This window comes from Elephas maximus, chromosome 2 (assembly GCF_024166365.1).
Source record: "Elephas maximus indicus isolate mEleMax1 chromosome 2, mEleMax1 primary haplotype, whole genome shotgun sequence".
Classification (NCBI taxonomy): Eukaryota; Metazoa; Chordata; class Mammalia; order Proboscidea; family Elephantidae; genus Elephas; species Elephas maximus.
Window position 1 is genome coordinate 167512751 of NC_064820.1, and position 15348 is coordinate 167528098.

General features: G+C 44.4%; 1 protein-coding gene across 2 annotated transcripts in view; it reads right to left on the reverse strand.

Annotated features, from left to right (window-relative positions):
• Window positions 1-15348, reverse strand: part of GLRA1 (glycine receptor alpha 1) — a 97521-nt gene that overhangs the window by 44992 nt on the left and 37181 nt on the right. For both annotated transcript variants that reach the window (XM_049858654.1, XM_049858644.1), the window contains exons 2-3: window positions 9209-9336; window positions 1520-1587 (exon numbers count right to left, since the gene is read on the reverse strand). In XM_049858654.1, coding sequence (XP_049714611.1) covers window positions 1520-1587; window positions 9209-9336 — 196 coding nt within the window. The remainder of the gene's footprint in view (window positions 1-1519; window positions 1588-9208; window positions 9337-15348) is intronic.

Sequence of the window (15348 nt, forward strand, 5' to 3'; positions counted from 1 at the left end):
TGAAGCAAGGTAGAATCACAAGCAGCCTTCTAAGCTTTGCAAAGGAATTGGGGCTTAATGCCTAAGGCGAGGAGAAGACATGGGAAGCTTTAAAGCATAGGAGTGGCACACTTGGATTTGTATCTTAGAAAGACCTGTTGTTGTCGTTGGGTGCCACTGAATTGATTTCAACTCATAGTGACTCCATGTGACAGAGTAGAACTTCCCCATAGGGTTTTCTAGCCTGTAATCTTTGTGGGAGCAGACCACCAGGTCTTTTCTCCTGCAGAACCTACTGTATGAGAAAGAATGGATTGGAGGGGGCAAGATGGAAGTCAGCAAGCACCCTCTGCAATAATCTGAGCAAGCCACAGTGGGAGCCTAAACTAGACTGGGGGCAGGTAAATGTCCAGAAATACTAGATGTTTTAAAGGACTTTAAGATAGTAAAATCTATAGGACTTTGTGACTGACTGGCTTCTTTTTCTCACTCTGCTCATAAAGAGATCACTTTGAGTTACATTTCCCTGATTATTTTTGCACAAGTTAGATCACTCTCTTCACATGAGTACAATTAATTTATCATTTTTAAGGGTTGAGAAAAATTTTAAAGTACCATTACATTTATTTATAATTGTTGCTAGCTGTCATTGAGTCAGACCCAACTCATGGTGACCCAATGTATAAGAGAATCAAACAATTATGATTCATAGGGTTTTCTTTGGCTGATTTTGGAAGTAGATCACCAGGTCTTTCTTCCTAGCCTGTCTTAATCTGGAAGCTCCACTGAAACCTGTTCAGTATCATAGCAACATGTAAACATCCACTGACAGGCAACCGGTGGCTGTGCTAAGGTGCATTGGCCGGAGAAAGAACCTGGGTCTCCTGCATGGCAGGTGAGAATTCTACCACTGAACCACCCCTGCCCTCTATTTATACTAATGTAATATTCACTCTTCACAGAAATTTGAAAAATATAGAAATACAAAAAATAATTACAAGTCTATGATCCAGAGATAAACAAAATGAACATTTTGGCATTTTTCCTTCTAATATTTTTTTCCTAGTATAATTGGTTTATTTAAAACTGTTTATTATGGAAAAGTTTAAATACATACGTATAAAAATAGAGAGAAGAGTACAATCAATCCCAATATATTCATTTCAACTTCTTCAACCATCAGTCTTCTGCCATTTCTGTAGCTGAATTTTAAACCATGAACAGGTCTTCACATTTTTTTTTTTAATCTAAAAATTTAGCCTGTTGATATCAGTTTGTTTTTGTAATCCTGGGTGTTTCACATGTCCTAGCCCCCCTAGCTCTCTGTCCTCCTTGGCCATTTTTCAGATATTATGTCTTCATGTAAAACATTGATTAAATAGGACAATAAAAACATCCGAGTCTCATGGTATACAACTGGGGACCTGAAAAAACACCAGATTTCCCATCACCTTGAGAAAGACCAATGCGGAGGATAAATGTTTCAGGGAGAGAGAAATCCCCAGCAGGAAACAAGCAGCTTGTGCTATGATTCACTCACCATGGTTGTCTCAGCAATGGAACCAAAGCTGTTGATGAAAATGTTGCAGCTCACGTTCACCGGGGGACCTGCCAATCAAGAGAGAGATTCCTGTTCAGCTCACTGGCCACGGAGAAGCCCACCAGATAGGACCCATTCCTGGGGACACCGAATTCAGGGATAGATCCCTCTTGGTGGAGGAGACCCTTGCTTGCCCTCCACCCCACCCCAAAGCACCTGGGATTCCCAGGTGCTATTTAACATCTTCATGCAGGACTCCTTGGTCCCCAAGTGAGCACTAGGTACAGAACACCAGAGGCTGAACCGAGATGTACTTTAATTTACACAGGCTGATTCATCATCCTGCCATATGGTTGAAATCCCTTCCCCAAACCCCACAGGCTGCCCTCTAATTTGTGGCTGAAATGTATTTATGGCTACAACATTTGGAGGCCATCTTGGGAATTGCAAGGAACAGCAAGTTCTTTGCCTTGAACTTATGAACCGGGAATGATTGCCTGAAAGGGCGTTGATGGGAATTACCAGCTGAGGAATCTAGGGGGAACCTCAAGCGAAGTCCACATGTCTTTGTTAAACATTTCCCAGCCAAGTTTTCTGAATCCTTCTGCAAAGGATAGAAAAGAAGTGGAGGCATATTCCCAGCTTTGGAATCTCATGACAGACAGATCTCTACCTAGCTGTAGTCCAATCTCCTCATTTTATGCTATTAATTAGTTATAGCAGCTACCATTTACTGAACATTATGAGATTTGGCACTGTGCTCAGGGTGTTACTAACATTATCTCATGTAAAGGTATGGTTATTACCTCCATTTTACAGGTGAGAAACAGACTCAGAGAGGTTAAGTTATTCGTCCAAGGCCACACAGATAGTAAATGGTTGAGCCAGGGTTTGAGTTCAAATTTCTCTAATTCTATAGCTAGTGGTCTCAGTGGCTAAACTTGTAGGGTTGAGAATCAGAGAAAAGAAAGGGCATGCTCGCGGTCACACAGACAATAGCACTGGGCCTCACATGAGCTGACAAGAGGGCCGGCATAAAATAATCAGCAAGACCATGGGTAAGTGTGATAAAAGCAGTAGAAGTCCAGGTAAAAGAGAGGTTCTGGAGAGCAAGGCAAACTGGCTACGGCTGCTAAACAAAAGGTCGGCAGTTCAAATACACCAGGCATTCCTTGGAAACTCTATGGGGCAGTTCTACTCTGTCCTTTAGGGTTGCTATGAGTCGGAATTGACTCAACGGCAAGAGGTTTGGCTTTGGTTCATAAAGGTGATGAACTTGAGCTGACCTTGAAGGGTGGGTGGTTGTTGTTAGCTGCCATTGAGTTAGCCCCTGACTCACGGTAACAACAGGCATGATGGGAAGAAATGGAATGAATGCCTGGTCCTGTGTTATTTCCATGATAGGTTGCAAATTGAAGAATTGTGATTTGCAGAATTTTCTGTGGCTGATTTTCAAAAGTAGATCACCAGGACTTTCTAGTCTGTCTTAATCTGGAAGTTTCACTGAAACTTGTTCAGCATCATAACAGTACCCAAGCCTCCACTGAAAGGTAGGTGGTGGCTAAGCATGAAATGCATGGACCAGGAATTAAACCTGGGTCTACCGTTTGGACGGTGAGAATTCTACCGCTGAACCATAGGACTTGGATAATAGGTCATAATCCTTCACATGACAATTGGGATTTACAGTTTGCAAGTGTTCTCAGGTCTGCCTTCTTGTGGATCCCATGAGGTGCTGGGGTAGATGGGGCAGACTGTTATCTCTGCTTCACAGATGGAGTACAGAGGGTTTTAGTGACTTGCCCTGGCTTGCTGAACTCATAAATGGTAGAGCCAGAACTTGAACACAGGTTTTATGATTGCGGAAAGAAGAAAGCAGATATCCTTGCGTGCTTGGGTACCCACTCCTTCTTTTCCCTCTTGAAAGAGTAGCCTAAGCATTTTACCCAACCTCAGCCAAGATTTCCTGCTTTTCAGAAGTCTTGGTGTAGAGGAGGGGGCCCAGTACTAGACTGAGAAGCCAGGCTTTCCTTTCAAGGAGTGTCAAGACTTGCTGGGTTTTAGACAAAGCTCCAGCACTCACTGGCTGTTTCACTCGGACACTCCCCTTCTCCTTTCTGGGTCTCAATTTCCCCCACTCATCTGGAGGGAGAGTAGCTCTTGATCTCAGCAGTCACTCTCAGCTCAGGTATTTTGGATTCCCCTATGGATGCCATCCATTTGAATTTCAGGGTTAGCGGATTTCAGGGCTGGAAGATTTTTTGAAGGTCACCTAATCAATTGGATCCCAAACTCTGATCTGTGGTAGAATCACTGGGGGAACTTGTTAAACTGGGCATTCCTTGGCCCAAGCCCAGACCTAGTGAACCCAAATCTCTGAGGATGGGCCCAGAATCTGTTGTTTAACAAGGTACCTAGGTGAGTCTCATGCACAGCTAGATCTGGGAACACCTGCTATAGAGCAGCTACCCCTTGATGGCTGAGCACTTGAACACTTCCAGCAGCGACAAACTCGTTAAGTCCTGAGCAGCCCTTTCCATAGTTGGATAGCTCTGTCTGTTAAAAATTTTTTCTTTATGCTGAGCTGAAATCTGCCTCTTTGTCACTTCCACCTAAACAAAGGCCCATTCTTTTTTTTTTTTTTCTTCTCCTCATTTAGACTCAGACCCAGGTTTTTCTTTTCATTTAGACTCAAACCATTAAAATGCCCCAAAGAGTTACTGCCTGTGCCTTGAAATGACGTACACAGAGTTCCCACCCAGGGCCTGTGAGTGTCTGGTGCTGTGACTCCCATATAAATTAGATCCTAATTTATGTGTGCAAGAGGGAGCCAGCCAAAAGGACCCCATGGGGAGGTGCGGTTCATTGAAATAAATCTGAAATTAAATTATCCTCGAGAAAATTACAATCTGGCTGCCTTTGGCAGCAGGATAATGTGTATATTTCATTAACTATTAACGTTTAATTTTGCTTTCGTGTATGTGTTTGCACTGGGCCATGCCCCTGATCCTGGGAGCCATTATCATACACACAGTCTCAGAGAAAAGACAGACTATCAGAGCAGAAGGGCCTCAACCACTGAATCATTTCACAGATACAGAAACAGAGGCCCAGATACATGGTGTGATTTATTCAGGGTCACACATATCGGGGGAGCAGAGAGAGGACTAGAATCCAGTTATTGTGCTCTTTACTTCCCTGTTACGATTTCTATTGCCATTATGTTCTGCAGATGGTCCCTGCTGTCCCTGGCCGCTGTGTCTTTGGGAGAGTCAGGAGCAGGGAAAATTTCTGATCCGTTAAGGAGCTGTTGAGTGATTAATCACTCTGTGGAGTTTCCAAACAGTGCAGGCCTCTTCCTATTGTGTCGGGGTCACAATGAGGCCTCATCTGTAGGGCTTTTTCAGAAGCTCTGTGGTTTGTATGGGGCTTTTGGGAATCTCATTCCTGCTGGGTGGACGTGTAAGACGGACAATGGGTTCAGGGGAGTAGGGATAGGAGGTCTCTGCATGCCAACCTTTCAGCCCTCACCACTGGGGAAGGAGGGAAATCTTGCTTCCCACTGTCTGGGGCAGGGCTCTAAGAAGCTTCACCTAGCCCTGAGGTGGGAGCAGGATGAAGGGGTTAAAGTCAATGTGGGGTTGGGAGAGCCCTAAGAGATGATTTAATCCTGTGGATTTCGGGCCCAAGTGTCCTGAGTCAGGTTCTGAGCATGAGAAGGGCAAAAGCCCTGATTCCATGATTTCATAGTCTGGGTGAAGTTTTATGTATTTAAAATTTCTACTGCTAAGTAAGTAACTAAAAAGCTAATATTCTATGAATGATAAAAAAAAAAAAAAAAAACCAAACCCATTGCTATAGAGTCTATTCCGATCCATAACGACCCTACAGGACAGAGTAGAATGGCCCCATAGGGTTTCCAAGGAGTGGCTGGTGAATTCGAACTGCCGACATTTTGGTTAGCAGCCGAGCTCTTAACTGCTTAGCCGCGTAACTTGGGGACATCACTTAACCACTCTAAGCCGTATTCTCTTGTTTATTCATTCATTCATTTATGAAAGGTTTATTGAGGGCCTTCTATGTGCCTAGCGCAGAGGTATGCACAAAGGATAACTAACACGTGAACCCTGGGTGCACACACAGTCATCCAACGCGTCCTACGGGCTGCGGTATTTCTCCTCAGACTGGCATTTCAAGAGAAACCACCAGGGGGCGCAGTGGGCTGGTCCTGAAAACTGCCAGGGGCAGAGGGTGCAATCTGGTGGCCATGGGCCTTAATCAGCTCTTGGACATGTTTGATGTGTGTGGTCGATGATGTTTTAAAAAGGCTTGATTTAGTGGCTGATTTGGAAGATTCACATAAAACCCCAGATTTCAGTCTTATCTTGGAAGGCCTAGGGCTTGCATTCCTACCTGGCAGTCTTGGGGAGGAACTGAGAAATGCTGTACTTAGATGAGCCTCATGCTTTCCTGCTTTCTTTTCGTACGCCTATTCTGCTTCATTCGTGTCCAGTTGCTGCCTGGCTCGTCTGGATATTTGAGATTGTGAGCCTGGGGAAGAGGCTTGGGCCTAGTGTGCTGTGACAGCAACCTTGGTTCTTACTTGCCAGTCCTGGGGGAACCAAGATTATGCTAACAATGCTGGGAGATACAGGCTGAGGAGCCAGGTGCTGGGGGAGTGGAGGAGCCTTGAGGTCAACAGGGGTGAGCGGTGAGCCCAAACACAGCCTCAGTGCACCTCTCAGATCCTTTTCCATTTGAAGAGACGCGTGTGGACCGAGCACTCTGAGGAGACTTGAAGAATAGGGGGCAAAGTGAGCAAATATTGGTACGCTTTACCAACTATCACATCCCTTATTTGGTCTTGGACTTGGGCAAAAAGGAACAGTGAAGAAAGGCATCTGGAATCAAGAATGATTAGGTGGCTGACTGTGGGTTCTTGCACTAAGATTTTGCAGAAATGCTAGAAGGAAGATCAGAGCGCACAGCCCCCCGAGAAAGTCCTTAAGACTGCAGCTGCAGAATTCTGTTCAGAAATTCGACGTGGTCACAACATCCTAAAGCATCAATGAATAAAGGAAACTTCTTTTGCAGTGGTTAAGAGTTTGGCTTAAGAGCTTGGCTGCTAACCAAGAGGTCAGCAGTTCGAATCCACTAGCCGCTCCTTGGAAAAACCCTATGGGGCAGTTCTACTCTGTCCTGTAGTGTTGCCGTGAGTTGGAATCAACTCGACGGCAACTGGTTTGGCCATTTCTTAGGTTCCTGGGTGGTGCAAGTGGTTTGCATTCGTCAGCTAATCAAAAGGTTGGTGATTTGAACCTACCCAGCAGTGCCACAGAAGAAAGGCCTGATGAACCGCTTCTGTAAAGATTCCAGCCAAGTTCTACTGTGTAACGCATGGGGTGCCATGAGTTGGAATCATCCTGACAGCAGCAGGTTTTTGGTTCCCTTATTATTATAGACATTAAGATCTCACATGATCGTGAGAACTAAAAGAATCTTTTTGGATCACTGAGACTAGAGGTTATAAATAGGCTACCCACAGGGCATATCTGGCTCACAGGCATGTCTTGTTTGACTTCATATGTTTTAAGAACCACTAAGTTTCATGTATAATCTTGATTCTTTTTAGACTATTGGATGATCTAGCAACATCCTGCCCGTAATTTCAGGCTAGGGCTAAGGGGAGGCTGTCCTCTTCAGAGGGCCTGTATCTCCATTTAGGAAACCCTGGTGGTATAATGGAAACTCTGGTGGTGTAGTGGTTAAGAGCTATGGCTGTTAACCAAAAGGTCAGCAGCTCAAATCCACCAGGCACTCCTTGGAAACTTTATAGGGCATTTCTACTCCATCCTACAGGGCTGGTATGAGTTGGAATGGACTTGATGGCAATGGGTTTTTTGGTTTTGGTGATGATGTAGTGGTTAAGTGCTACTGCTGCTAATCGAAAGGCCGGCAGTTCGAATCCACCAGGCGCTCCTTGGAAGCTCTATGGGGCAGTTCTACTCTGTCCTATAGGGTTGCTATGAGTTGGAATCGACTCAACGGCAACGGGTTTGGTTTGGGTTTGGACCTCCATTTATTCATAGTCTCTACCACTCCCTGTTGTCTTACTTATTTAAATTACCTACCCAACCCTGTAGGTATTTGAAATTATAACCTTTATTTAGGCTAGAAAGGTTCAAAATTATTTGTTAGTCCATGGGGACCTTTCAGCACATAAGTTTTAGTTGGAAGTCCCTTATCGAAAACCAATAAAAGTGGAGCTGCCTGGGAAGAAGTGGGTGTGGGCTTGTTCACTATGCCTTAGAGCTCCATGAAGCATAGTTTAAAAACCACAGCATAGCCGACTCCATCACTGCAGACATGAGGAAACTGAGACCCAGAGAAAGGGAGACGCTTATCCCAGGTCAGAAAGTAAGTTTGTGCTTGAGTCAAAAGTTGAACCCATTTCCCCACATTCCAAGTTTATACTTCCCTCCATTATTCCAGGGATAGCTATTGTGGTTAGCTGCTATCAAGTGGGCCACTGACGCATGGCAACCCCATGACCAACAGAACAAAACGCTGCTCAGTCCTGTGTCGACATGATCAGCTGGGGACCAGACCGTTGTGGTCAACAGGGTTTTATAGGCAGTCCCTGGATTACAAAAGAGTTCTGTTCCTAAATTTGTCTTTAAATTGAATTCGTATGTGAGTTGGTACAGTTAGGTACAGTATGTATTAAGGCAAACATATATTAAGATAAACATTTGACATAGTATATATCATACCTTTCTATAAGCGAGCCCTAGTGGTGCAGTGGTTAAAGTGCTTTGCTGCTAGCCAAAAGGTTGGTGGCTTGAACCCATCAGCCTCTTCACGGGAGAAAGATGTGGCAGTCTGCTTCTGTAAAGCTTTACCACCTTTGAAACCCTAGGGGTCAGTTCTACTTTGTCCTATAGGGTCGCTATGAGTCAGAAATGACTTGATGGCAGCGGGTTTGGTTTTGGGTACCTTTCTATGTATAAAAAGCATTAAAGAAACAGTTCTATACACACTAAAACATCTTTAACATAATAATACAGTAATAATAATAATGTCACAAAGTAGTGCTCGTTTATTACAAACCATTGTACGTACCTCAAATTTTTAATATAATAGGTTTACAGGGGTTGGTTCATAACTATGGGTTGTACTTAAATTGTATGTTCGTAATCTGGGGTCTGCCTGTTATTGGCTAATATTTTTAAAGTAGATTGCCAGGCCTTTTTTCCTAGTCTACTTAGTCTGGAAGCTCTGCTAAAACCTGTTCAGTATCATAGCAGCACAGCAATGGGCAAGCCTCCACTGACAGATGGGTGGTGGCTACACATGAGGTGCATTGACTGGGAATTGAACCCCGGTCTCCCTCAAGGAAGGGGAGAATTCTACTACTGAACCACCACTGTCCCCACTCAGATAGCAAATAGGTCTTAATTCACATGCTGACTCCTGGCAACCTGGGGTCCTGTTGAATTGGATTCTCAGAGGCTTTGTCTGGGCTCAGTGGGAGAGAAGGAGGATTTGATTAACACGGTCTGCCTTGGGTAGAGGAAATGAGTCATAGGATTTATACCATGTATTCACTATCACACTGTACCATTGCTGCTTGCTTCTATAATCTAGGAGCAAATATCCCTGGAAGTCTGGAAAGAAAGCTTTCTATACCTTTAAAATTGGGCCTGATCCTGGCATCATATCCAGAGGTTCTCCCCATTAACTTATCCAGGAAATCTGAGGGCGACATAGGCTTGGGTGCGGAGCGGGCAGCATCAACCTCCTTAGAAGCAGCAAGGCTAAAAAGACAGAGAGAAAAGCAAAGGGTTAATTACGGCCCTTCCCCATGCTGCGACCAGATCCAGGCTTGTTCAGCCCTTGTAGAAGCACCGGAGTGTTCTTAGCCTGAGAAATGCGGAATACAGGTCCTTAATGAGGCAAGCCCAGACTAAACTGTTTACCCAGCCCAAACATCAGCCAACATGGGGTACTGGCGCACAGCCGAGTGTCTGACTGACGGTGAAAAGCTGCTGACTATTTCAAGGTGGCGTCCCTGGGGCTTTGAGCAATCACATTTGGCTCCTCGGTTTTCCCTGGAAGAGGAGACGGAAGGATTAATTTTTCAGTAGGCCCAGCTGTGTGTTTTGGGTGCCTACACTCTCATATGTCCATGGAACGTCATAGCGTCATAGCCGAAAGGATCTTAGAAACCAAACAAGTCCAGCCTTTCCCCGAGGTTTCTGCAGAATAGAAGTCCCTAATTGTAAAAGAAAAAGTTGCCAAAGTCAAACACATGTGGGAGCACAAATTTAATCAAGCATCTTTACTGCAGGATTTTCACAACCTTTTAACAAGCTAATATGCCTATAATACCCTAGGACTACTATCTTATGAAACACACACCTCAGAAAATGCTCAGTTGGGAAAATGGAGGTTCAGCCAAAGGAACGGAGAGAACTAGGCCCTAGAGTAAATCCCAGAGTGGTGGCCTGCTTCCGTGTATCAACAGTTGGTTGATCCGAAATGAAATTGCTGGGAATGCGTCACTATTTCTGCCACTCACACCCCCAACCCCAGCCAAGTGGTTTCAGGTCTTCATTCACACCAAGTATGATTTATTCATGTCTAAGAAGAGTTTTTTTTTTAAGAAGAGTGACGGTGTGACATACCCTCACTCCCAAACCCTCAAAGTTATACAGATTCAGTAAGAGTTCATGTTGGAAGCTCAAGGGTCAAAGTGCTTCCAGGAACCAATAATTTGGATTGCTTTGGCTAAAAAAAAAAAAAAAATTTTTTTCTTTTTGGCAAGTGAGCTTTTCTAGTCCTGAAAGTATTCCCAGTCATGTGTGCTCGTGGGCTGGTGTGTTGGAGGAATTGTAATTGCATGTATGAAAAGATGGGGGTGTGCTTGTGTATGATGGAAGTTTCTGGTACCGAGTCCAATAGGACACGGTGTTCTCCAAGGATTGGTACCAAACCCCTCTTGTTCTTCATCTCCTTCTCCTTCTTCGATCTTATCAGCTATGACTTTTTTTTTCTTAAACTTTTCTCTGAAGGATTAATTTCATGCTGTGGCTGTTGCTAAACTTCTTTCCAAAGCTAGTCATTAATTTTCTTAAAAAATTTTTTTTAATGACATACTTAAACCAGTTTTCATGGAGTCAGTTCTGACTCATGGTGACCACATGCGTTACAGAGTAGAACTGTGTTCCATAGGGTTTTCATGGCTGTGACCTTTGGGACACAGATTGCCAGGTCTGTCTTCTGAGGTGCTTCTGGGAAGGTTCAAACCATCAACTTTTCAGTTAGTAGCCGATTGATTAACTGTTTGTGTCAGCCAGAGACTACTGCAACTTTTTTTTTTTTTTTAAGATTGTGGTAAATAGTTGTTATTTCAACATTTTTCACATGTACAATTCAGTGACATTTATTGTGTTCATCATGTTGTATAACAATCACTGTTACTTGTTTTCAAATTTTTGTCATCACCCCAATGGCGTCACTAGGGTTGGCTCATGGTATCCCCCCTCCTACTTCCCCACCCCAGGTAGGTGGGTGGCCCACCGTGGGCAGAGCGACCTAACTTTGTCTGCCACCCACCGCAGGGCAGACTGCTGCATCGAATGGCCTGCCCTTCCTGACCCCACCCCAACCCCACCCCTGTGGTTCTCCACGGCTCCTCCACTCTCACGTTGGAAAAGGCAGAGATGTTTCTCTCAGCCCTGTGGCAGGAGCCATGGCCTGGCCTCCCCTACTTTGACTTATGGGTAACTGGGTGATGAGTTACTGCACTGGGCGACAATGGTGACACCAACCTTGTAGTGACACCACTGCCTTAGTGACCCTCCCTCTCCCCCCCGCCCCAGTGACGCTGACCTATCTGCTGTCACTGCAGCCACCTCCATGGGCCCTGGGGTCATTTTGGTTTCACCCCCTCTGACACTATCAGGGGGCGCAGTCTTTACCCCCTACACCCCTAATGATGCCACTGCATCACTCTTAACTAAAGCTGAGTGTTCCCCTAAGCAACAAGTGCCCCGTTCCCCATCCCTCTCACTCACCGCTGGTAACCACTAATAAACAGGTTTATATTCACCTGCCTATTCTAGATATTTCATATAAGTGGGATCTTACAGTATTTGTCTTTTTGTGTCTGATTCATTTCACTCAGGATGTTTTCAAGGTTCATTCACGTTGTAGCATGTATCAGGACTTCATTTCTCATATGTATATTATTATCATTATTTTTCTTTTTGCCCTCAGAACCACAGAAGTCTGAGCCTTTATTGGTCAGCAGGGAGGATGAAGTGGGAGGAGTGGGTGGCCCTGATGCCAGCCTGGTCGTGGAGAACTCACCCAAGTAGTAGCTGATCATCTAGGACTTAATCTACACCAGCACGATGGTCTTGGTGTTGCAGGCGCCCACCATGTCTGGCAGGGCGACCACACTGCACAGGTGCATCTTCGTGCCTCAGGCTTCTTCGTGGACAGAACTTTCTTCTTGGCCTTGCGCAGGCCCTCCCGTGCTGGCTGTGATTTACCTGCCTCCGCTGCCGTGTGCTGTCCAGCTGCATCAGCCGCTCCTAGGACATGTCCAACAGCTGGTCGAGGTCCACCTCATGGTAGGTGAACTTCCACAAGGTTGGCTTCTTCTTTTACTCTTCTCCTGCCATCTTGTCAGTTCCTGGGAAAGTAGCATCCACCACTGTGTTTCTCTTTATGGCTGAGTAATATTCCATTGTATGCATGTACCAAGAATCCCTGGTGGCTCAATGTTTAAGCGCTGGGATGCTAATCAAAGAGTTGGTGGTTTGAACCCACCCAGCGGCTCCGAGGGAAAAAGACCTGGCCATGCTAATGTAAAGATCCCACCCTAGAAAACCCTGTGGGACAGTTCTACTCAGTCACATGGAGTCTTTATGAGAATCTGTTCCACAGCACCTAACAACAACAATGCATGTACCACATTTTCTTTATCTTCACCTGTAACTTTTTAAGTGATAACCTCTCATGGATGACTCTCAAATCTCTCTCTCCACTCTGGCCCCTTCCTTTAAAACCCTTTTCCTCATTTGCAAACACCTGCAGGGTATGTCCACCTAGGTGTCCCGCTTGTACCTTAAGTTCAGCTCTCAAACGGAATCCAAGAGCTTCCTTCCCAAACTCGTCCCTACAGGCAGCCCTGGCATTTCTCCATCCTCTGGGACTGGGAGCCTCAGAGCCAGCTCGTCTCTTTGTCTGTCTCTCCTCTTGCGTTCCCTTGCTCGCTGGGTCCTGCCACCTGCAGTCATGGCCCATGCTACCTTGAAATATAATTACTTGTGTTTGTATTTTAACAGCAGAAATTACGGTGGTTTTATTTATTTATTTTTTAATCCCCACTGTGTCTGCAGGTATCTGAAACATATTTGGTGCTGGATAATTACAGTGAATGAATGAATGAATAATATGCTACTTTGATTAATCAAATATCCTGGTTAGTAAGAAGAGTTCATGCATATTTTGTATATTGATTAACAATTTTAAAATAATTAGATGATTATAAAATACCCAGCAATGAAAAATACTGAAAGCAATTTGGTGTTCTTTTGAAGATTCAGAAGATATCTAGGATTATTTAGACAGTCTCATTCTAAAGAGCTGTTGTTCATATCCTGAAAAGCTAGTTTCTATTGACAGGATGAAGGACAAATGCATTCGACTGGTTTTATGTCTTTCACTGTGGAAATTTGTGAGTTTGTGTGAGGGGGTTAGTTTTCTAGGTATGATGTGTGTGTGTGTGTGTTATGTGTAGGAGGGATGGGTGTGTATGGGTGTGTGCTGGGATTAGGGTGTGAATGGGATGTTTGTGTGTAGAGTGGGTTGTGTTACATAGATCTGTGCATGTAGAAATGCGGATGCCTGTGCTCATGTGGAAGTATATTGACAAGTGTGGCATTTGGGATGGGTATTTTGTGTATATGTGGAGTGTGTGTGTAGATGGGGTATAGGATGCGAATACATAAAATGCCTTTATGGATTTTTGTATGTGATGTGTATATTGCATTTATGTGCTTGTAGCAGGTACTATGGGATATAATGTAGAAAAGTACAGAAGAGTGAAAAGAACAGATGATTTGGAATCAATTCTGTGGTAGTCATTCACTGGCTATGTGACCTTGGGAAAGTTACTTAACTTCTCTCGGCTTTAATTTTCTCATCAATCAGATGAGTTTTTCACGAGGAGTAACAGATAGCGCATGTAAAAAATACTTAGGATAGTTCTTGGAACATGGTAGGCATTCAATACATTGTTCTCTTGCCATGTGTGGGTGTGTGCATGCATGAGTTTCAAGAAATTCAAAGCCACTTAAAAGCTGCTTCTAACCTTGTTGCTGCTTCCAGCTGGGCCATGGGTCTCACATGCCTGGGAAGCCCTGCTAGCTGCCTTCCACGCCCACAGTTAGCACTATAGTCCCAGCCTTTTCTCCATTCAGAACCAGGCTCATGGCTGCTCTGTGGCTCTGGTGTGAGCGCAGGGGATCACAGGCACCAACTGGTGATTTATGACTTTTCTGCTACTATAATTCACTTCTAGAACCTCTCTAACAGTGGCTGTATGAAGCTTTCATAAGCTCCTGCTCTCCCCTCCGGTCCCTCCTCTCAGATAATAAGATTTGGAAACATAGTACTCCCTCCCAGCAGTTGCTAGGGCACCAGCTATCCCTTGGCCCTTAGGCCTCTTTCATAAGCCTGAATCCTATTAGAGTGTACAGCGGGAGAATGAATTCAGCCCAAATTATCCCATACCATTTGCTATTAGCACAACGTGCCATTGAATACCTGAACTCTCCTCTTTGGGAGAGTCCTCTGGATTCTAGTTCACACGTCTGCAGCAAGGTATTTGCAGTCTGGTCACCTGGCCGTTGGCTCACGAAGACCCTGGCACAGTGAGCTGGACTGGAGGGAATGAAGACTCTGTGAAGTTATGTAATTGGCTGCAGGCCACATGGCGCTTGAATGAGAGAGGGTTTAGAACTCAAATTTTCAGGAGTAGTCTCAGTCAAATGCAACAGTGTATGGGAAAGTCTTTTGTAAATTGCAATGGGTATAAATCATGATGGTTGCTAATATTACTATTCGTTTTTGTATCTTGTTATATCCTGTTACATCCACGAAAATAAAAACATGTGTCTGACCTCCAGAAATCCTGATATACCTACCTCTGAATTTATCATACTAAGGCCAAACCCAAATCTGAACCCATTGCCGTGGAGTTGATTCTGACTTGTAGTGACCCTATAGGACAGAGTAGAACTGCCCCATAGGGTTTCCAAGGCTGTAAATCTTTATGGAAGCAGACTGCCACATCTTTCTCCCACTGCGCAGCTGTTGGGTTCAAACCACCGATTTTTTGGTTGGCAGCTGAGCACTTACTACTGTGCCACCAGGAATCCCTTCACACTAAGAAATGGAGAGGGAATCATGGTGAATTACCAAATGATCTTCTGTTTTGTCACGTGATTCACAGCAGAATTCTTTGAAATTTTGGAATGGTTCTCTTGTCTAGCCTTTCCCAGGTACCATCTAAGAGTGGTTTCCTGGGTATCACTTTCAGTTTTTGCCCCACTTGCATACCAGCTCTGCTATCATTCACTTGGTATTTCTCCTTACATTGCCTCACTTCTTTTAAATTTTTTTAAAAAGGGAAACTTCGTATCATTATTGACAAATGGAAAACCAGTATTACTTGCCGTAAGAGAAAGTAACCATAATAACGAATAAAATGAAAATAAACCAAAAAGTGAAGAGTTTAAAATTCTAGCGAAATG